Consider the following 22,920-nt stretch of genomic DNA (forward strand, 5'->3'; position numbering starts at 1 on the left):
GACATTAAGATCTATTAATCTTAAGCAAATGTTCGGCAGATGCATGCTGCAAAAATTAACAAATGTGCAAAATTTTGCACTTTCACCAGCGTGTTACAGGCGTCCTTCTCTTCATTACATTACAAATGGGAACTGCAATTTATTCATGACGAAAATAAGCAAAATGGAGGACTGATCTTACAAAGGCACAGTTGCTGTCACCGTTCGATGTCGCGGATCTGTGAGGATTGTGTTTACATTAACAAAACCGGCTTCTCTCATTGTTTCTTCCAAGTCGAGTAAGTAGTACTCATCGAGAAACGGTTCAGTGCTCTTAAGCAAAGTGAACAATACAGGGGACAATTCCTGGGTAAATGTTAAAAAAAAAAATCTTAAGGTTAATACTAAAATGATCTAAAACAATCGATTTTAAAACCATTTTTCTATCTCTCAACACTGGGCCAAGAAAAGCGTACCTGGAGCACCTTGGATTTTGGCTGCATAAAATACAAAAACAAACAGAATTGCGAATAATTGGTTAGCTTGTGATGAATGGATGTTTATAATGCAAATTTGGATTTTAGGGATTACTTACTGAGTTATCAGTCAAAGCAATTGTTCCTCCGGGTCGAAGGAGTCGAAAGGCTTCTTCTACTAATCCGATAATTGCCCGCGCAGGACATTCATGGCACTGCAGATTGTTAGAAAACCTATAATTCAATTCCCTAAGCAGCATTTTGAAAAGATACTGTAACCTCTGATGAAAAGTACAGTATCAGGGGAATAAATAGAATGCATTTCCTACAACTTTCCAGCTTGTTGATAGATTTTATACTCAAAAAGCAGCACTGCTGTAAAATTAGCAGAGGGAAGATCATACCACATAAGCAAGAGTGACAAGGTCAAATGATTTTGAAGGCAATCCAGTAGCTTCTCCATTTGCATGGACCCATCTGATGGGGTTCTTCCTCTTTATTTTCTTCTCCTTGTACTCTGCTACAGCGACGAAATAAGGCGACAGATCTAGTCCCTGTACCGAGGAATAATGACTTACATGTTAGCATTGAGCACAAACATATCTAAAAAGCAAAATTAACATGTACGATATCTTCATATAGAGAGATTTCCTTTTTCCCTTCATAAGAACTTGTTCAGCTTCTGTTGCATCCATGAGATGCAAGTAGGGGTGTAATGTGGGCCGTGCCGGGCCGGCACGGCCCACATTTCCCGGGCCGAACCGGGCTGGACAGTGGCNATCCCAGAAAAAGTGTTCGTGCTCTCCATGTCTAGGGTATAGTACAAAATGTCCAACGTCTCATAACAACCAGCACAGGCCACGTCGACCTAAGTACCTAGAACGGGCGTCTGGACAACCACAATCCCGTCGACGTCCTGAAGCCGAACAACAGCCATCACGCCCTTAAGAGGCTACACAAAGGGCGCCTCAATGGCCCCTATGGCGGCCTAGCCCTCTAGCTCAAGCAGTATCTGAACTAAGGGCCATGGCGTGGCTAGAGCTTCCGAGGCATGGCTTACCGCGGCCGCCTTGACTTCCTCAACTCTCCAGTCAATGTTTTAGAGGAACTGTTTGTCAAATAGACCGGCTCGCATAGTGGCAGCCCTCGGGGCCACAACAAACATGCCTTCTTCCTACCTAGCAAAGCTGAGACACACTTGATGGCACTCAACTTGTCTCAGTGCTAGTTCTTATTTATGGGTGAAAGGGCTTAACTGCTGGATAGGCTGGTCGACGTTCCCAGCACACACATAAGTTTCTATCTAAACGTCAGGCCGATGGTGGTTGACTTCTAGTTCGGCCACCTACATGTCTTTTAGCGCAAAGCATGCGTCATACCCGTGATACTTAAGTGCCAGTACGGTAAGCCCGAATGCTTACGGGGCCGCCACAAGTACCTGAACTACTTGGCACAGAAGTCCCTCATGAACCTGGCAAAACAGCACCAGAAACATCTGCTGTATAACCAGATAAGAGCGTTACTGCTCCTCGTACGGCACGTAAATTCTTATCACGAAGTTCAGGAAGCCCTCCTCTTCGATATACGATTCGACTTCTTCACACTGAAGACCGAGGCGCTCCAGCGCAAAGATCCCGTACACTAAAGGCACCCACCTCAAAGACATCTGGGCTCTTTTCAACTCCGCTAGTTCCTAACCGGCGCGGGCTGCTTACAGTGCCTCCAAGCTTTGAAGCACCCGAACCGCCCGATGATATCTGCCGAGCACCTCCCGAAAAGCTTCTATCATTAAGGCGAATGGGCAGACTGAGTCTTTCCGTGGTTCAAGCAAACCTCGCTCCTCATGCTGACCTCAAAGTTTCTCAACTTCCTTTTCGATTGAAGCTGAGGCCATGAGCAAAATGGCCACGTCCCACTTCTGAAACACCAAATGTCGCTGCGTAGTATAGACCCTAACCCCACACAGGACTACGTCTCGCCCTTCCATTAGCAGATACGCAGGGTAGTCGACTTCTCAATACTCTTTTTGATGGGGTAGGTACTAAACCTCGACCGTCGCCACTAGAAGCGAAACTTTGACACCTCCGTGATAGATATACCACGGGTAACGCTCTAGATGTGGCTGGTGTTCTCAGACTTTATAGTTAAGTGGGTCTTACTCGATTTGTACGTTGTTGCCGCCACCAACCTTGATGATTTCCTAATACTACAACTATAGGAAATGGTGGGCCCCTTTCGTTTACACCAGTGCCTACGTGAATCGTCCTTCAGCCGCTTCTTGGAGCGATATACCCAATGTTTAGTTCGCGGGGATACCGACCTGTACCTCGCTTACTTGGAACTCCACCAACGAGAGCTCTAAAGCCGAGTCAACAAACGCGAACAACAGGTTGGCTGGAACAACCTTTCCTAGTTCTTAAACGTTAGGCGTCTGGGTCTAGAGGTTTTTCACGCTGCGTTGTAGCTCTTCCTAACACCGCCGCTAAAGTGCTATCTGTGGCCATCACGTGAAGCTAAGGCTTTAGCTACCACACACGGCTTGGTACTTTTCTAAGCTTCCAATTAGAACGTTCTCCGTGTAATCAGCGGAATAACACTAGTGGGCCCGCCGTGGTTTTACATAGTTCCTAACTCTTACGTGATAACCACCGGACTTACTTTTCACTACAACCTGCGAAGCACCGTTTTATAAATCATACGGTTGTTCACTTCCGCCTCACAGCTAAAGATCGCTTTTTTGACGTCGGATGGTTAGGGGCAAACCTTTACCCTCCTACACAGTTACCTGAAGCACCAGCCGAACGGAGCAAGTTGCCCGCCGGTGCTACGTTAAACCCACTAACACCTAGCAAACTGCTTCAGCCGAGTGAAAAACGGCTAGGTGTGATACACCTGTCCACTGTTCAACCGCGTCCAAATGGAGCTACTCTATCACTCCAACGTGCCCCACGGTTTCAGTTAGCACAGCCTAGCGCTGGGGGCTAAGTGAAGTGTGAAGACCTTCTCGGACGTCCTTCGGGAACCGTGTGTCGAGTTGAAGTCGTGGCGTAAAGTAGGAGTCTGTCTGCCCGTTTGTCTCTCCTGGTAAGTTTGAGACCTCCTATACAACGCTCGTATACAGTAGCTGATATTCCCTTCAACCACACTAGTGGATGGCTACCGGCTCAAGCGGATGTTGTTATCAATAGTACGATCACACCTCTACCGTGGCAAGCTCCGAGAAATACCCGCCTTCACAGCTAGAGGATATGTGACCTCACTACACCCACTTGCACGGCTCAAACCGGGGCTACCAAACGCTCTTCGCCTCCTCTTCCAAGCGGAACGAGCGTTCTCTAACGAGTGCCGCCTTAGCTCTGTCTTCTCAATACGTCTATCCGCGGCAGCTCTGTATCTCAAGCGCCACCCGCTGGCGCACAAGAATTTTCAAAGTGGCTACGCGCCACACTTCGCTAAACCTCACGCCCCTTTCGATTCAGGGGCCATGTAGCCCGGAATATTCTATAACCTCGCTCGTCCGTGCCACCGGATAGCCGAACGGGACGGCGACTTCGAGCGGCTACACGTATTACATAAGATGCAGAGGTTACAAGCGTTCATGTAGGTACTGGGCCTCGTGCGCTACAATATACTTGGCGGTCTTGAAGCTCTTCTGAACTCAATACTTCTCAAAAGCCACTTCTAATAGCGAGCACTTCACGCTTTTGACGCTTTAGCACTCTAAGGGGTACATTTCTAAGCCACCTCGTTAGTGCTACTAGCGCTCCGGTGGACCCTTGAGCTCCTAGACTACTCTTTCGTAGTGGGAGTGAACAAACTCCTTATCTCATACTCAAATTCAACTCAACTCTTTAAGCTAATCAAAGCTCCTGCTTTGAGGAAAAGTCCTCCCGTCCTACATTTTTTCACTTAAGAACTTTGGGCTCTCAACCTGGAGCATGTCTTAGCTGATTAACAGTTCACCCACACGAAGCTTTTTCGGCTTCTTCAGTTTTTGGGTTTCCCACGTAACGTTACCCGGGCATTCTCGTTTTACACGTTTTTAGACGTGACCTGTCTAAAACGAGAGCTCTTGGCCAGGGACCATATTCCCTAGCCAAGGGCATCCTACCCACGCGCCCCTTTTGGGAGACGCGTGGTAACAACGAGAGCCCCTGACCAGGGACCGCCCTCCCTGGCCAATGGCATTCACAGGACGCTCTCGTAACGAGAGCCCCTGGCCAGAGGCCTTCCTCCCTGGCCAGGGGCATGCGCATTTTCGACCGTCTCTCGAAAGACGGACGGACCCTACGAGAGTCCCTGGCCAGGAGGGCATCTCCCTGGTCAGGGGCACGCGCTTCTGACGGGTCCGTCTCGTCCAACTCCCTTCGTTTCAACTCCCAAACCCACGTTAACAATGTATTCAACTCCCCATATCTCCCCAACTCGGGAGAGAAGAGAGAGTAAGGGGGGGGGTTTGTGTGTAGAGAGAGAGAGATTCTCGAGAGAGAAGAGAGAACTTCGTTTCTTCTTCCTCTTCTTCCTCTTCTTCTTCCTCTTCTTCCACTTCGTTCGATCTCTTCCGAAACCAGTAGAGAGAGAAGGAGAGGCGTGGTAACCTCGTTCGAACCCTCCATTCGAAGATTGAGGAGAGTACCATCTTGGGATCCCAAACCTTAAGATCGAAACATTTACCCAGTTTATCTGGAGATCGTACGAATTATCTACGAATCCCGATCTTAGATCCCAAAAATAACCCTTAAAACGATATCACGTTTGGATCCCGAGGTTTAACCACCAAAAACTTTTAAATACTCTAACTAGAGTGAACTCCCGTAGATTTGGATTAACGATCCACAGATTTGCGCCCTGCTTCAGCCTAAACGCTAAGCAGCTCGGCCACTTTTCAATAGCCGTTTTGTTCCAGCTGGTTCGAATCAAAGCTGGATCCTCCGGCTTTATAGCAGCATTGCAAGCAACCCTTCGTAAAGATCTTGGAGATGTAGCTGTTTTCCACCCCCCACAGTAGGGCTTCGTTGGCCCAAGGAAAGATACAGAATCTTGTAATACTTTAGAGTAGAGAACGTATACGTATCATCCTAACGTAACAATAAAAGAAAGGAATACGAAAGATTTACTATTGGATCACACTCAACTTATGAACCATTTAACCTATCCATTCCTAACCCAGCCTTGTAACTTATGATATCACGATTTCCTTTCTCTACTTGAGCCACTACTAACCACTATATTACTCACCGTATATTAACTATACACTTGTTTTGCTCACCGTAAATTACATCACATAAACTGTGATCTCCAAACATTTGAATCCCTGTCCACCTAAGGGATCATTTGCTGAGCACTTGTTTCTTGAATCATATCGATTCGTGTATACGTACTAACAGCCTTATCCACTCAAGGCTCTCTCAACAACCGGGATCAAGTATCCCACAGGAGTGCATCTCTCCTATCTAGTTCGAGTGCCAGACAATAACCCCACCATATCGGTAGGCCCCACCATATCGGTAGGTACAGCAGCTCATGAGGCCTCACAGCCCGCTGCCCCTGCTCAACTACAGGCATCTGTCAGGGTCCAAGCTCTCGTTCAACTCAGAGGCATGGGATGCCCTACCTATACACTCCGCTCCCGCTTGGGTTCCCTAAGCGGTTTCTAACCCATTTACTTTCTTATCGTAACAGTAATTTGTAGCGAATAACCTGTACTAAACAATTCCTAAAATATCCAACCGCTTAAAGCATTTCAACAAACCTCAGAACTTCTTTACTAGCCTCTTCAAAAACTCTTTTCAAAGTTTAACCTCCTGTTTCTGAGCAAGCCTTTCTAGCTGTGGATTCCATACTTCTTTTCTAATAAACACCACTTCTATGTGTTAAACTTATTCAAGTCTTCCGAATCTGACGAAATTTTTATTAAAAGACTTGTAAGTACACAAGACCCTGGCCAGAGACTCTACCTCGCTGGCCAAGGGGGTTCCAGGAGTGACGCATTTGGAACTCCGTTGGCCAGAGGACACTACTCTCTGGCCAAGGGCTTGGAACCACCAAGACAGTGCGTCGCTCCCTGGCCAGAGTTCAAACTCTCTGGCCAAGGGCTTGCACCCCAAAAACCAATGCGTCCCTCCCTGGCCAAAGAGTGAACTCTCTGGCCAGAGAGTGTCTGGCCAGAGGAGCTGTCCTGGCCAGAGGCTCCTGCTGTGTCCAAAAATTTTGACCGAAAAACGTTAGGATCAGATGAAGATTCAGAAGATTTGTATATTTATTCGATACACCCAGCAGATTTTAATTACGAAACTTAAAAACTAGTTAAGGTTTGGGATCTTTGAGCAAAGTTACGAAGCTAAATGTGTTACTCAAAGATCGTTAGTTGTAGCCAAACTAAGAAGTAAAAAATGAGTTATGAAGAATGCTCTTAGTTCATCTACTAACTAATTTCCGCTTGGGTGTATCGAATACCAAAAGTTTTCTATTTAGTGGTGTTTAGAAGTTAAGATGTTCGAGGCCTTCCTCCAAGCCGCGCACCTAGAGCGCACTTCGGCTCCTCAGCCACCTGCGAAGTTCCTCAACTCCGCAACTACGACGCTCCTCAACGTCGTTCCAGCTAACCACCTAAGGATAGCTAGCTCCTGGCCGTTTCTAGTGGTAGTTGCTCTTTAGCCATTTAACTCAGCACACAAAAACAGTTTTAGTGAACATGAGTTCAAAAGAATCACCTAAAAGAAACGCACTAGCCAGGGCACCCAAAAAGTGAGGCTTAACCTCAAAAGGGTGCAATTTAAACTCTAGACCATGTAATGATATAAATGCTTCACTAATGAAAGAATGTGATGCACAGGTTTCAACTAATGCACAACTTAAATACCAAAATCAAAATAATACCTGCCACCACTCGATCTGCGGCCGCGGAATCTTTAGTCTGCACTTCGTACATGCTACCACTTGATGCCAGCCCTCGCTGCTCACTCAGCTGTAGCACTGCAACTTCATCCGCCTGTCTGTAGCTGAGCGATGCCTCAACAGCCTCCTGAAGTGCTGGCGGTACTGACGTCGTGGATGGTGCTGGAGATGCTGCTCGGGGACAGGCTGTCCTCATGTGTCCAGACTGACCACAAGTAAAATAGCGGCCTTCTCTCTGCTCACACTGTCGGGGCCAGTGTGGTCCCCCGCAAATCACACACTGCGGCATCCTCGGTGTCTGTCCCTACTGATGGGATCCCTTGGAACTCTTACACCCTAAAGACCCACGACCCTGAGAGTGTGATCGTGGAGGTTTCGGCAGACGCCTGCTGCTCGACTGTCCTCCGTCGTCTAAAGCTGGGTGCTTCCTGTCCTGACTCTGTCCCGCTGTCTGTGTCCGCTCACGGATCGATGTATCACCTCTCTCAACCCAAAGTGTCTGCTGCACAGATGCTCTTGGATCAACACCCGATCACTGAGTAACAATCTCGCACATCCTCTGCAAAAGTACACCCTGCTGTCTGATCACCTCAGTCAAGGCAGCCAACTGCGCACTCACGTCAGGGGGTGCACTCGCCTCCGGTCGGGTACTCTGCTCCATAATAGGGGGTGCACTCGCCACCGGCACTCTGAAGGTACGGTACGGTCCTGCGTCAACTGCGCACGCTCCTGTGTCGACGGTCGGCCTCTGCGAAGATACATAGCTACAAGAAACAGAATGGGTCTGTAACGCACTAGACCTTTGCAAATTATGAGGTTCGAGTGTTTGATCAGTGTTCTGAGTTTTTTCAAATATTCTGGATGATCGTTGACAGGGTTTCGACTCGTATCCCGAGAATTGTAGTTTTCAAGTAGCACTAAGGTCGCCAAAATGATAGACTTAGGCTGCTCTCGGGTTACATTTTGCGAGGCTGTGCACTGGTACACCTAGGGGTGTAATGTGGGCCGTGCCGGGCCGGCACGGCCCACATTTCCCGGGCCGAACCGGGCTGGACAGTGGCCCGGCCCGGCCCGTGGCTAAATCCGGGCCGGGCCGTGCCGGGCCCGAACTCCCTACCATCCGGCCCAGCACGGCCCCTAGGCCCGGAAGGCACGGGCCGTGCCGGGCCGGGCCGTGCTCCGGGCCGGCCCTTTTTTTTATTTTTTAAAAAATGTACATATAATTTAAAAAAATATAAACAATAAATTATATTTATATAAACTGATATTTTGATTAAAAAATTTAAAATTTATAAAAATAATTACAAAAAATAAATATTTAAATTTATTTAATATATTTTTGTATTCTTTTTTTGAAAAAAAAAAAAGTTGAGAAGGGTTTTTGGTCCAATGGACCAAAATTGCTTTGGTCCATTGGACCAAAATCACTCCTCCCAAGGTCTGCAGGCAGACCTTGGGAGGAGCTCTCCTTGGGAGGAGGGCCAAGCCCTCCACCCGAGGAGAGCAAACCCCAGGCCCAAGGCAACTTTGCCTTGGGCCTAGGTTCCGGGCCGTGCTGGCCCGGCTGGCACGGCCCAAGCGGGCCGTGCCGTGCCGGGCCACGGGCCTCTCCTCGGCCCGGCACGGCCCAGGCCCGTTTCGGGCCGTGCCGTGCCGGGCCGTCGGGCTCCAAATGTGAGGCCCAGCACGGCCCGAAGTGCCTGCCGGGCCCGGTCCGGCCCGGGTGCTACAGTGGTCGTGCCGGGCCACGGCCCGGCCCGTAGCCGTGCCGGGCCGGGCGGCCCACGTGCCGCCCGGCCCGTTTTACACCCCTAGGTACACCTTGATGGTTGTACCGGTACAGAACGTGTACCGGTGACAACTCGATGGTTGTATTGGTACAATGTACATTCAAAGTCATATACCAAAGTCTGTTCAGGTGATGTTAGTGTATCTTAAAACCAAATATTTTTGCTCTTTTCCCGTTGTTACGTCCTGTTCTGTTCGGGTACAGAAAGTCAAACCTGAAACCTGATCAAAGCCAGGATAAATACTAGCCATGGTGGTTTTGGTTTTCAAGCCGGACCAAACCATGACAACGGAAAATCTTTGTCAATTTTCAAGGCACACTAACCGTTTTTTGTTATGTTTCTGTATCATCATTGTAAAAACGAACGTTGAAAGATAATTAAACGTTCCCGGTAATGTTCAATTGGTTGTTATTGCTTTTATCTTGTTAGGTATACGTTTGTGTAACTTAGTGTATTTTAAACACAAATTTCTTTGTTTCCTTTGTTATCACTATGGTTTACTCCGGAAGCCAAAGCCAAGCCTGGTACGAACGCTGGTTTAGATCAGGTAGCGATGAATCAAAGACCAGAAGAGAAAGGTATTATACTAAATGTAAAGTAGTCGTACGACTGAGACACGTTTATCGTATGAGCGACTGGAGGGGCGTGTCGAAACAACCTATCGTAACTCCTACAACGCTCATAAAACCACGAATAGTCCAGTAGCTTAGGCTTATTAATCAAACACACGGTAGTAAAATACTAAAGGAATTTATACAATACGATGAGCAAATAGGAATAAATAAAAGAGTAAAAAGAATATTACGGCCGAGAACTTAACACACTAACCTAAACAATTCATACGGATGTACTAGAGATCATTGAAGATTTACTAGATCAATTGTAGTGCCTAACCTCCACTCGTAAACTCTGGTAAATGTCGAGTGCTGGACTTACTTAAGACTTTCCCAAGGTTCTAAGCTGACAAGCTCTTACTGAAGAGAGAGACCTTTCGATCAAGAAGCGCTTCAGAGGAAGACAGTTAAACCACCGAACTTTCGTCGTCGCCTACTTTCCCTACAATTACAATATCAACCAGGGACAAAATAGAAAGAAAAAAATGGGGGAACTAAGGTTCAAGGACATTGTAAAAAAATTACAATAGGCAAAACAATCAGAAAACCGGATAATGAAACAACAACAACAAAAAAAGTGTAAATTTCTGTTGTAGAAACACAGAGTCTAGGAGACTTTGACTGTTTAACATAAATTGGAAACATTAAACTTAAAATACGACAACTCATTGACGTTTCGACCAAAGAAGAGGAAACACATGTAAGAATGATTGGACGAGACTCTACGGGTAATAATAATAATAATGATCATATTTTGGGCACAAAGCAACGCTTATTTATTTTAAAATTAATTAATTATATATTAATAAATTTTAAATTTTAAATTTTACATTTTACATAAAATTTTTTAATTTTTATATTATGTAAACTTTTTTAAGAATCGAAGAGTTATAGTTTTTTCAACACTTAAGTTTTGGATTTTGGGTTTTGTAATGAGAAAACAAGTACTTTTAGTTGAAGTTTTAATATACTCTAGTTTTGATTCCTTACCTCTATCTTCGTCACGAAAACTTCGAAACTAACAGAGAACTTTTCCATTTTTTTTATAAAAAAATTATATAATAAAAAACCCTTCCACTTTTTAGTTTCTCTAAAAAACTACCCTCTCTCCTTTTCCACGTTTCTCTGTTTAAAAGAGAACTTTCCCACTTTTTTAAATAAAAAAATTATTTAATAAAAAACTATTCCACTTTTCCATTTAGTTCAAGACCAAAGGAGAGAGAATTAGGGTTTCGTTGGTGCATTAACACCCAACGCTGGAGTTCGACTCACCGTTGCAGCCGCCCATGCCATCGCCGTTGCGGCTGCACCAGCTGTGCCGCCGTCGCCGCAGCCGTTCCTTGTTTCATCGCCGTCAATACCCACCGCCGCTGAAGCCTGCCGCAAACCTGTCGTAGCCACTCATGCCGCCGCCGTGGAACTCAACTAGCTGCTGCAGCTATCACCTACGCCTCCGTTGCTGCCGTTGCCGAAACCCGCCGCAGTGACAATTTTTTAACGCATGCCATTTTTGCGTCGCCTTTTTCTTAGTTTATTTAAACTAAAAACTTTTGAGAACTCTAGGTTAGAGTTTTTGGTGCGTTAATCCTAGGGAGTACAAGAAATTCTAATTTCCTCTTTTCTTTCTAGCTTAGAAATGGAAAAAGGGCTTATTTAGAAGTGGAGTTAAACTACTAGCACCTTAACCTAAGAAACTTCGGCGTGTACGCAGGCCGGAGATATCCATAGGTGTGCTCCAAGAACTAAACTAGCTAAAGGAGTGGCCTCACGATCGAGGGAACGTTTCCTATAGAAAACGATCTTCTACCTTATCTCTCCTCTCCTTTCTACTGCCGATCCCAAAAGATTTTTGAGGGCATATAATATATCTCCTTATATTAGGAAAAAGATTATTATATTACTGTTAATTCCTATTCATGTTTAGATCTAAATTAAAATAGGAAAGGAATTAATCAATCTAGCTAGTTTAGGATTAAACTAAGCTGAACTTAAAATATAATTAAACTAGAATAGTTTAATTATTACGTTATAAATGTGTATTCAGGAGAATATTAAATGATTGATAATCAAGGAGAGAACATTATAAATGTGAAATTATGGTGATTAAACATTGTTAATGTTTAACCAGGTTAATAGTTATATAACTGTTAATCCAGGAGGCCGCTAAGTTATTAGCGCTAGATCGATAAGCTATTTAGTGTTGGAGAATACACACACTGGGGTATCCAAGATAAGATAGACCATCACTCTATATAAAACTAGTGATAGTTGTTATAGTGACTTTGAGGAAAGTCAGCTAGCTTTGTTAAGGTTGAGTCGGGTTATTCTTAATAGCTAGTAGATTTATTAAGAGTACTCAGAGTGTTAGGTGGTCACTGCGGATTGTCGTACATCACTGTAAAGTCATTTTATCTTATGACTTGGAGAACCACATCAATGACACACTATGTTAGGAAGATAGTACTCAGGGCTGATCTGCCTCCAATACCTTATTGAATAGTTTGGGGTAGCAGACAGTATACAATTTAAATAAGCTGAGCTCAAAGATTATAGCCTTTAGGAAAAGGCGATAATTGAGATGGGACCGGTTCCAGAAGATTTGAGCCAGAGTATTTAGTGTATCCTGATTGTGGGGATAGATGGTTTCCTCCATCTAAGGTAGATTCACACGTGGGATAAGCATGTTACTTGGATGACGTCGGTTGTACGTGGCATTCCTGGGCTTACCGATCCCTGGTTCACATACATGTCAGTTTGATGTCATTGGAGTAACACTTATCGGCTCCGTGGCGTCCAGTTTCCTGGTCAATGTGATGACGTTGTAACTGATTCAGTGACTGCTTACTCATCTGTAGGTTCACTGAAGAGCGCAACCAGTGCGAGCCATGGGAATACATTCCTTCACTTAAGAGCTTTAGGCTCTCAACCTGAAGCGAATCTTAACTGATTAACAGCTCACCCATACGAAGCTTTTTCGGCTTCTTCAGGCTTTTTGCTTTTCACGTAACGTTGCCTGGGCGCTCTCGTTTGTCACGTTTTTAGACGTGAACCGTCTTAAACGAGAGCCCTTGGCCAGGGACCGTCTTCCCTGGCCAAGGGCATTCGTAACACACGCCGTCTTTTAGAGACGCGTGTTCATAACGAGAGCCCCTGGCCAGGGAACGCCCTCACTGGCCAGGGGCATACGCATCCTTTTTCCGTCCCGGGGGACGGGTGTTTCTGACGAGAGCCCCTGTCCAGGGAGATCCCTGTCTGTCCAGGGGCTCGTGCTTTTGACGGGTCAGACTCGTCACACTCTCTTCGTTTCAACTCCCTGAACCCACGTTAACAACGTAATCACTTCCCATATCTCCCCTCTAGTGAGAGGAGGAGAGTAAGAATGTGAGTTGGTTTGTGGAGAGAGAGAGAGAGATTCGAGAGAGAGGGATAGAACTTCACTTCTTCCTCCTCTTCCTTTCCTTCCTCTTTTTCCACCTCTTCTTCCTCTTCGTTCGAACCTCCTTCTTGTAGAGGGAGAAGAAGTAGGAGTGGAACCAACCTCGATCGAATTCTCCATTTGAAGATTTGGGATGTTACCATCTTTCGATCCCAACCCTAAATATCGAGATCTTTACCAAACTAATCTTGGGATCGTACGAATTATCTACGAATTACGATCTTAAATCCCTAAACAACTTCATCTAAACGTTATCATGTTTAGATCTCGAGGTTAAACCCTAAAACAACTTATCACTCCAAACTAAAGTTAACTACCAGAGAATTGGATTAACGATCCACAGATTTGCGCAACTGCTTCTGCCTTAAAGCTAAGCAGCTCGGCCACTTTTCAATAGACGTTTTGTTCTGGCTAACTCGAAGCAAAGGTGCATCCTCCAGCTTCGTTGCAACTTCGTTCACGGTTCATCGCAAGAATCTTGGGGTTGTATCAGCTTTCCACCCACCACAGTAGGGCTTCGTTGGCCCAAGGAGAGATACAGAAACACGAGGTACTAAAGCGTAGAGAACGTACATACGTAATATCCTAACGTAACAATAAGGTAAAGGAATACGAACGATCAACTATAGTTACATACTCAACTTACGAACTATATCACCAATCTATTCCTAACCCAGAACTGTAACTTAGGATATCACGGCTCCTTTTCTCTACCTGAGCTACCAATGGATCACTGTATTACTCACCGTATACTAACAATTTATTTGTCTTGCTCACCGTATATTGAATCACATTTCACCGTGATCACAAACACTTGAATCCCTATCCACCTGAGGGATCGCTACTGAGCAACTTGTTCTTGTATCACATCATTTATGAATGTGTACCTGTAACCCTATCCATCTAAGGGCTCACTGTCAATCGGGATCAACTATCCCATAGGAGCTCAATTCTCCTAACCTAGTATGAGTGTCAGACAAATATAAACACCACCAGCGCGGTGTGTTCAGCAGCACGTGAGGCCTCAAACCACGCTCTCCCCGTCTCAACTACAGGGTGTCTGCTAAAGCCCAAACTCTCGCTCCACTCAGAGGAATGGTATGTTCTACGCTCCACTCAACACTCGCTGGGTTCCCTAGCGGTTCCTAACCAACTTCTCTCTTATCGTGACAATAACTTGTAAACGAGTAACCTATACCAATCACCTGTATTACCGTACAACCATTTGATGAATGATATCCTACATACGTATGTAATGTGTACTAAACCCGTATCATCGTATCAAAAGAATGATACAGTAAATGTCAAAAGTATAGATAGATAGATAGACGAAAACGGGTGAGCCTGGATCACCCCTCTAGCCGCCTCAGTCGCCGGCTTGGGTGACCCTTGATACCTGTTATCAAGAGTGGGATGAAACAACGTTCCGGATCAAGCTCGCGCGGCACGCTCCTAGCGCCGTTTCCATATCATGGACTCGTCATCGTATCATCGAAAGGATAAAACGTAATCGTGGTGGAAACATATACTCACTGAATACAGTCACTCCTAACCTCCCGATACATACATAAAACCACTACTGGATCACCTGAACATAAGTAAAAACCATTTCTACATTTACATCAGTTTACATTTACTTACGTTACACTACATTATCGATCATTAGATAAAAATAAAAGGAACATATACGAACATCTATGAACGAGAAAGAACAACCGTGAACACCATGAGGAGCAACTAGCACATACGTACTTAAATTAAAAGGACCCGTTTAAGAACATGTACTAGTCCAACAATCGGAACCCGCCTGTCCTCTTCACGACAGGCAAGCCGCAGACAAGCTGCGCGGGCTTGGCCTGATTTAACCATCGCCAGAGCCCCGCACTGTGGAACAAGAGATTGTTTGGTGGTCGTATAAACGAAGTCACAGGGGTGTGACAGCTGAGCTCTGGGCAGATAGGTTTTTCCCTTCGCTGGATACGTGGTTAGAGTAGCCTAGTTAGTGGTAGAGGCACTAGTAGGTAACTAGCCATCGTAAATCCTTAATTAGTGGTTACTGCGTACAGAGTTTAAGAGTTGAGAGCTCTTATATACAGTAGTAGAATAATTAAGGAACCTGCTAAGTACCTGTGTATGTGTTGTACTTACCTTTATTTTTAGGTTTAAACAAGTATTATAAAATTTCAATTTATGTTTTAATACAGGATCTTTCTTATGTACACAGCCGGACCAACCGAAGATCCCGTATGTAGATTGTCAGTCGCTCAAGCCGCCGCCACCTGTCTTTTCTTCTCAAATAAAGATATATATATATATGTGATAAATAAATAAATAAATAAAAATTGAGAGAAAGATGACGGAAGAGAACGAGAAAAAGGAGAGAAAAAAAATAAAAACAAAACAAAACGTTGTCTTCTACACCTACTGGGGAGAGCGCGTCGGCGAAAGCGGCTAAGAGGTACACTAGGAGACACGCTACGGGTATAGGGGGAGGGGCGGAGCTCGAAAAAAGAGCTCGATAAATATTTCGATTTCGGAATCTTTAGTTCTAAAAAAGTCTAGAATTTTCTCTAGAACCTTTTATACAAAATAAAGATAAATGATAAACCTTTCTCTTTCTTTCCCTTGTCCTCTTCTCTCTCTATCTCTCTTCGCCTTCTAAAATTATAATAAATTAGTATATTTATTGGATACTACTGGAACCAGCTTGGAACTCTTATAGAACCAGGTTGGAACCCCTCCTCGATATAGAACTGGTTCTAGGAGGTTGACCTTGGAAGGGCAACCTAATAAGTATTAGAGAAGATATATACTTTCACGTGAACACGAACTATCCCATCTCACAGTTTAAGATAAACACCTGCGTCCTTTACAATGGTGCATATGGAATGTTTGACAGTTAATTAGATAAACATACCTAAAGATAAAATGACAAACCTTGCTCTCTCTTCCCCTTCTCCTCTTTCCTCTCTATCTCTCTTCGCCTTCTAAAAATATAATAAATTAGTATATTTATTAGGATACTACTGGAACCAGGTTGGAGCCTTTATAGAACTAGGTTGGAACCCTTCCTAAATATAGAACTAGTTCTAGGAGGTAAACTGGGAAGAGCAACCTGATAAGTGTTGGAGAGGATATACACTTTCACGTGAATACGAACTGTTCCATCTCACAGTTAAAGATAAACACCTTCGTCCTTTACGACGGTGCATATAGGATGTTTGACAGTTAATTAGATAACCCAATAAACGTATGTGCAGGGACGTTTGTATCACTTAACGTCTTTATAGGAACGTTTTGCTTTTAAGGTATTCAACAGTGATGTTTTCAGAATTCAATACGTCTATACAGAGATGGCAATTCCAGACAATTTTTTTTAAGCAATTGGTGTCAATTTTTAATTGGTATCAATTAATTATTGCATTTAACTGCCAAAATGTGAAGAAGGAGAAAGAGGAGAAGGAGAAGGTAGAAGAAGGAGCGGCCGCCACCGCCGTAGCCGCCGCTGCCGCTGCCGCCGTAGCCGCCGCTTGGAAGAGGGAGAAGGAGAAGGAGAAGAGAGAAGGAGAGGGAGAAGGAGAAGGGGGAAGAAGAAGGAGAGAAAGAAGTAGAAGGGAAAAGAAGCAGCGGCTGCTCCCTCTTCTACGCCGCCGCTGCTTGGGAGAGGGAGAAAGGAGAAGGGAGAAGAAGAAGCGGAAAGAAGAAGGAGAGGGAGAAGGAAAAGGAGAAGAAGCAGCGGCCGCTCCCTCCTCTACGCCGCCGCCGCCACTTTCGTTTGGGAGAGGAAGAAGGAGAAGGAGAAGGGAGAAGAAGAGGGAGAAGGAGAGGAAGAAGGAGAGGAAGAAAGAGAAGGGAGAAGAAGCAGCGGCCGCTTGGGTTGGGGCGCTGCGGCGGCGGCGGCAGGTGAGGCCACCGGGTTTTTCCCTCTCTTTCCCTTTCTCTTTATAAAACCTCCGTATACAAACACTCCCATTTTTTCAGTAAAGTGTTCTTTTGACAATTTTTTAATTGTCAAAGGATTGTCTAAAGTTGGTCTTCCTGTATAGACGTATTGAATCCTGAAAACGTCCCTGTTGAATACCTTAAAAGTAAAACGTCCCTATAAAGACGTTAAGTGATATAAACATTCCTGCACATACGTTTATTGGTATTAGATAAACATACCTAATAACCCCAAATCCGAATCTAAAATCCGGGTCTTCTTAACAATAATATTGATATTTAAACTTTCACCTTCGGAAGTTTACGATAACTCAACACTTATGCGAGGACTCGAAAAAAAATATCTCTTTTGAAGTTTATGGTAGGGACCCCAAAGTGTGAAAGAGTGAAATTATGGGACACTAAATTTCACATAATTAAATCACGAGACAATAAAATAAAATTAAAAAAATAATAGCTAAGATGATTAAAAAAAGTAATTTAGTCACTGTTTCAATTTTGATTTATCATGATTTCCCTTATAAACTATTTGGATCCACGGCATAGACTTAAAAAAACATATATTAAATTGCTTTATAATTGCCTTTTCGACTGCTTTTCTATTTTATTTTAGTATCCTGTGATTGAACTATGTGAAATTTGGTGTTCTATGATTTCACTCTTTCACGCTTTGGTATCCCCACCATAAACTTCAAATGAGAAAAAATATTCGTCACACTTACACTAATTACTGTTTTCTCCTTTTTATTTACCTCCATAGGGTAAGTTAGGAAAGTAAGGTTTGTTTTTTAAAGTCCAAGTCTTAATTAAGTCTACTTAAATACTTTAATATTTAATTAAGTTTAGATAATACTAAACTACAAAACCAAAATTTGTTCTATGATTTACATAGATGAATTATTTAAGTTTCTCGTTTACCACCTCTTTTCGTAGTTGTTAGTGTGTCCTGTATTCCAAAAATCAGGATAAGAGAATCTATCTATCAGTACTTTAACGCCACCTTACACGGTAGGAGTTATTAAACATCATATTGGAACGTCGCCTGAGTTTATTTTATGGATAAAACGTTGGTTCTTTTTAAGTTTCTTTGTGATTTACATTTTTATTAATTTACTCTTTTTCACGGTCTTCCTTTTTTTGTGATGTTCTGGTTTCTAAATTCACAGTACTATACTTTAGTACGGTTTGTGAACGACTGTACCGTGCTGTGTCACGCACGGCGCGGTGTGATACGGTTACATACAGCGCGGTATGACTACGTAGTACCGTGCCGTGTCACGCATGGCGCGGTGTGACACGGTTACATACAGCGCGGTATGACTATGTAAGGCCAGTGTTTTTTATGTACACATGGTTGTGTATTACTGTACTTTATAAATACGAAAATCATTATTTTATAAAATTAACGAATCATATATAAAAATAGTTTAGCAAATTTAAAATAACTCTTCTAATAAATGATTAAATTTCTTATCTTTTAAAATTTGATACAGTAGCTGTGCTCTTGACATAGCCACGACTATAAAACAACCGTGCTATGGCCTACCACCTATACTGGGTACAGATACCCATAAATTTAGGGACATGTCCTGAATATACTCCGTAGTAGTGTTAGTGTTCCGTTTTAGTTTGACCTGTTCGTCTTATAGTACCTCTTTCTACAAACGAGGTACAGAAAAATTGTTACAGACTTTCACTTAGGGGATGTCTAGTTCTTTTTGTGTTGACTCGATTTATAATACGGCTTTAAAGTTAGGTCCTTTTGTTTTAATAAGAGAGTCTTCGGCTTACTTGAAAACAGAATTGACTCGTTTTCAACATGTGTACCAGGTAAAGTGACTTCCGAGAGTTATTACGCTCATGTTCGAGAGTCAAAATCTACAGTTCTTGTTTATATGCTTTAATCGATTACAAGGTAAGGATAAATACGATTTTCTAAAGTTAAATGGTTCCAATGTATGGATTATGGGGAGTTTTAAGTAAAGACAATAATGAAAAGTCTGATATTATATATATTATTATCTGTACTATAGTTCCAATTCTTAGTAGTTACTTAGTTCCTCGATAAAAGAAGAAGAGTCAACTTCCCAATATAACTAACAACTAAAACTACAAACTGAGAAGTATTCCTAGAGAAAGTAGAAGGAACGGTTTGGGTTCGAGGCTGTACAGAACAAAGCGGTAGTTCAAAGACTTCTCTCTCTCTCTCTCTCTCTCTCTCTCTCTCTCTCTTCCCAAATCTTGATCATAAGTTTATAAATCCCGAACAAACCAAGTGGATAAAATCTGATACCTTAGCTTTACTCTAAGTAGCTAAAGTTTATAATAACAAACAAGATGTCCTTAACCTAGGATTAAGGGTAAGGTGAGATTTTACCCTTACCAAGTTAAGTACATACCGGGTTAGCCCGAAACTTAGGGCCTAACCGGATCAGCATTCATTTACTGAGTTTTTGAAAAGAACGTTTGTGTAGGGGGAGAAGAGGGAAAGTAGTCAGAGGAGAGAGAATTGGCTTTGTGAGTTTTAAGATCTACAAATAAAGTTAAAGAGAGAGAATTGGCTTTGTGTGAGTTTTAAGATCTACAAGGTAAGGTTTTAAGATCTACAAATAAAGGTAAGGTTATACTTGGTTTGTAAAAAGGTACTAAGAGGTAAGGTAAAAGATAAGGGTAAAAGATAAGGTTATGTTAGGTTAAGGTAAAAAGTAAGGGTAAAATTAGTACTTGGTTTGTACGCACATTCTCTAACAGCTGTCCTTTAAATTATTTGATAATTGTTTATAAACAATAGCATCTTCTTTTTAGAAACGACACAATATGGAATCCTAAACACCGTGGTGATAAAACGAGTTCAACAAAAAAAAAAAACTGAGGAGCTACTAAACATTGAGGTTTCTTGAGATATTATCTTTACATTAAAAAGGTTGTCGTTTTTAGTCCCTCCTTCTTAATGTTTGGAGAGGTAGTACGCTGTAAGGTTCATGAAGAAGCTCTTCACGGATGTAAAAAGGCTGACTTTCGGACTACTAAAGTTCGTCCGATGCATGAGAAAGAAAAGGACGCAATTCTGTATTTAGAGTGTATAAGATAGGGAAAATGACACTTAATACTTATTATTTATTATGTAAGATCTTATCTTCCTAGAGTAGTAGTTTCTGTCAAAGGGAGTTTACTTTTTTTTAATGTTCTTTGTTTTTTCTATCACGTGAAGAGGATGGTTCAGTGTGAGTACGTTTACTAGGTTTCCTTTATGTGGAAAAAGACCTCCATATCCAGAGCGAGGGGATAAAGGTGGTTTACGTGGCGGATGGCTTTTGTTATTTTGTACGACTTTTAAACATAGTCAAATTTATCAGGTTTAAACTTTAATTATTTTTGAGATAAACATTTTTATATCGAAATTCTGATGTTCCTTTTCATCTTTCAACTCTAGAGACTACGTCAGGTTGATTGTAGTTCTGATTTTGATTCGTTTTATCTCGTTTTTAGTTTCTTCTTTCGGAGTGGACCAAAGAGGTGCTTTATCCCGAGTTTTCCCGAGACATTCTCCCAACCCCATCCAATATATCTCAACGTTGTTAACGTTTATGTTGGGGGTTGTTTTAGTCGGAAAAGTTGTTTCACATGATCATGTGCTCTTTCACATGGCCATGTTTGGGTCGCATACGGGCTTGGGCTCCGAACCCAACCGTCTTTTTGGATAGNCCGTGCCGTGCCGGGCCGTCGGGCTCCAAATGTGAGGCCCAGCACGGCCCGAAGTGCCTGCCGGGCCCGGCCCGGCCCGTAGCCGTGCCGGGCCGGGCGGCCCACGTGCCGCCCGGCCCGTTTTACACCCCTAGATGCAAGAATTGTGTACAATGATTTGGTGCAAAGGCCTCCCTAATAATCTAAAGGTCAGTATGTTTGATTTGATGCAAAACAACTACAATGTGCTCGAAAAGTTAACGTAATTTATACAGCCTCACAATCACAAACAGAATAAAGGATTTAGTAACATTCGATAATTAATGAGTAATATTTTACCAAGTCCAGTTTTGTAAATCAGATTGAAATTAGTTAGCAGTGTTTCTTTTGGCATCGAACTGCAGTTAACCGGTCACACTGCTATTAAGGAAAAGCTTGTGTTGTTTTATGATTTTAACCCATAAAAGTATAGATCCAAGTACTCACAGTGGCTTTAGCTGAAGGAAACCTTTCTGCAAGAAATCTTGTGCTCACTCCTACCGAGCAGCCGACATCGAGAATGTCATTAATCTCACAGTTCCCGGAGTACTTGAGATGATGCTGTTCAATTGCAGTTAACCAATTTCCGCGAACTATTTTGTTAGCTTCTTCCACCGTAGAAGCTTCCGGTATTGCTCGCTTTGCAATAGACATAGTTGCAGCTTCTGCTTCTGCAGCAGCCTAAATTCAAAGACAAGCAGGTGTTAGGGCCTTTTCGCTATTTAGAGGAAGAAATTTAGAATGAGATGAGAGGAACAAAATCAGATTACCAGCCAAGATAGGTTTCCGTCATCGTACGCGTGAAACGGATTTAAATAATCTGTTGAGAGGAAAAAAAAAAAAGTTTATATTGATAGTAAGTTTCTATGCCAATAATATGTTTTCTTCTCCAGAGAAGCAGAGAAACTGTCAACTAGCTATTGCAATTATATGAAGATAAATATAATAAAATTAAGTTTATCTCATGATTTTTATAGGTAAATAGAGGGCAAAAAGTGAGACCAATTCTAAATTGGGTTTAACACACAAAACTAACCCGAGAAGATGAGGCTAAATAATAATGATTTCCTCCACTGGACTGCTATGAATCACATAATTTACTGAAGAAAATCAGTTAAAAATCTCTCCTTTTTTTTTTTTTTGTTCCCCTCCCTTTCAAATCCTCTCTTTGTCTCATATACTTGAAATTCAGTTGTTGCTTCTATCTCGGTACCCAGTCCTATTTCAACTCGGCATGTGATATGCATAATGCATTCAAATCCAGAAAAATGAAAACACCAAATCAGGAAATTAAAGAGAGCTCACAGTCAGGGTACACAACAGAAGGGTCTCGAATTCGCTCGAATTCTTTGTGAACATCCGATTCGAGGATCTCTCTCGCCATGTCCCTCCACGGGATGTTCGACTTCTCAGCCGTACTATCCATTCCAAAGCAACCACCCAAATGGAAGGAAAACAAAAAAAAAACAAAAAAAACCATCAAAAGCAAAGCATATATAGAGTCACAATGGGGGAAAAGAAAACAGTTAAGTGTAGCAGGGAAACAACATCAACAACAACAACAACAACAACAACAACAACAAGTACCTGATGATAACTTGTCGGGAAGCGAGCTTCATGACTGAGTAGAGGGGCTTGAAGGAGATGAGAGCGCCAACGAGCCGCGACAGTGGCGTCTCTCCAGACCACCGCGGCCGGTCCAGCCTCCCCTCCTCCATCTTCGCCGGCGGAGGCGTCGCGCGTGCGGTCGATGCCACCACAATGCCGCCATTGCCGCCTCTGCCGCCGCAGCGGCCGCCGAGGAGAGCTCCGGTGGCTGGGCGGGGACAGTAGAGGGCCATCATCAACGGTCGGTCCAAATTTTTATTTATTTTGTTTTTATTTTTCGGGAGGGTGGTGAATTTGATGCAGATTCGGTGAGAATTGGATTGATCGGTTGACGGCGCGACGGGGGGAAAGATTCGCTTGCTATCCTAAACCGTCTTGGAGACCAGTAACACGCTGACACGTGGCTGACGAAAAGGTCCAATAGTAAATCTACTGGACGAGGATAAATGATAAAA

The 22,920-nt window shown here is 43.2% G+C and overlaps 1 protein-coding gene across 2 annotated transcripts; it reads right to left on the reverse strand.

Annotated features, from left to right (window-relative positions):
• On the reverse strand, positions 15-22,815 carry LOC109710155. 2 transcript variants are annotated; one of them, XM_020232621.1, is made up of 8 exons: positions 22,445-22,815; positions 22,178-22,275; positions 21,628-21,677; positions 21,305-21,538; positions 860-1,009; positions 575-670; positions 456-476; positions 15-345 (listed from the first exon to the last, which is right to left on the reverse strand). In XM_020232621.1, exons 1-8 carry the CDS (start codon positions 22,699-22,701, stop codon positions 178-180), a joined length of 1,074 nt encoding a protein of 357 aa, XP_020088210.1. In that variant the 5' UTR covers positions 22,702-22,815; the 3' UTR covers positions 15-177. The 2 variants fall into 2 exon arrangements, with proteins under 2 accessions (XP_020088210.1, XP_020088209.1); XM_020232620.1 differs by having other exon boundaries at positions 21-345; positions 22,163-22,275.

This window comes from Ananas comosus, linkage group 5 (assembly GCF_001540865.1).
Source record: "Ananas comosus cultivar F153 linkage group 5, ASM154086v1, whole genome shotgun sequence".
NCBI lineage: Eukaryota > Viridiplantae > Streptophyta > Magnoliopsida > Poales > Bromeliaceae > Ananas > Ananas comosus.

Bases quoted from the DNA above. Each gene is read 5' to 3' on its own strand.
- LOC109710155 (XM_020232620.1), bottom strand. From the start codon at position 22,701: ATGATGGCCCTCTACTGTCCCCGCCCAGCCACCGGAGCTCTCCTCGGC. The intron at 21,539-21,627 runs GTAATCTGATTT...CTTTGAATTTAG, and splicing joins ACGGAAACCTATCTTGGCTG to GCTGCTGCAGAAGCAGAAGC. The intron at 671-859 runs GTATGATCTTCC...AACAATCTGCAG, and splicing joins TTGTCACTCTTGCTTATGTG to TGCCATGAATGTCCTGCGCG.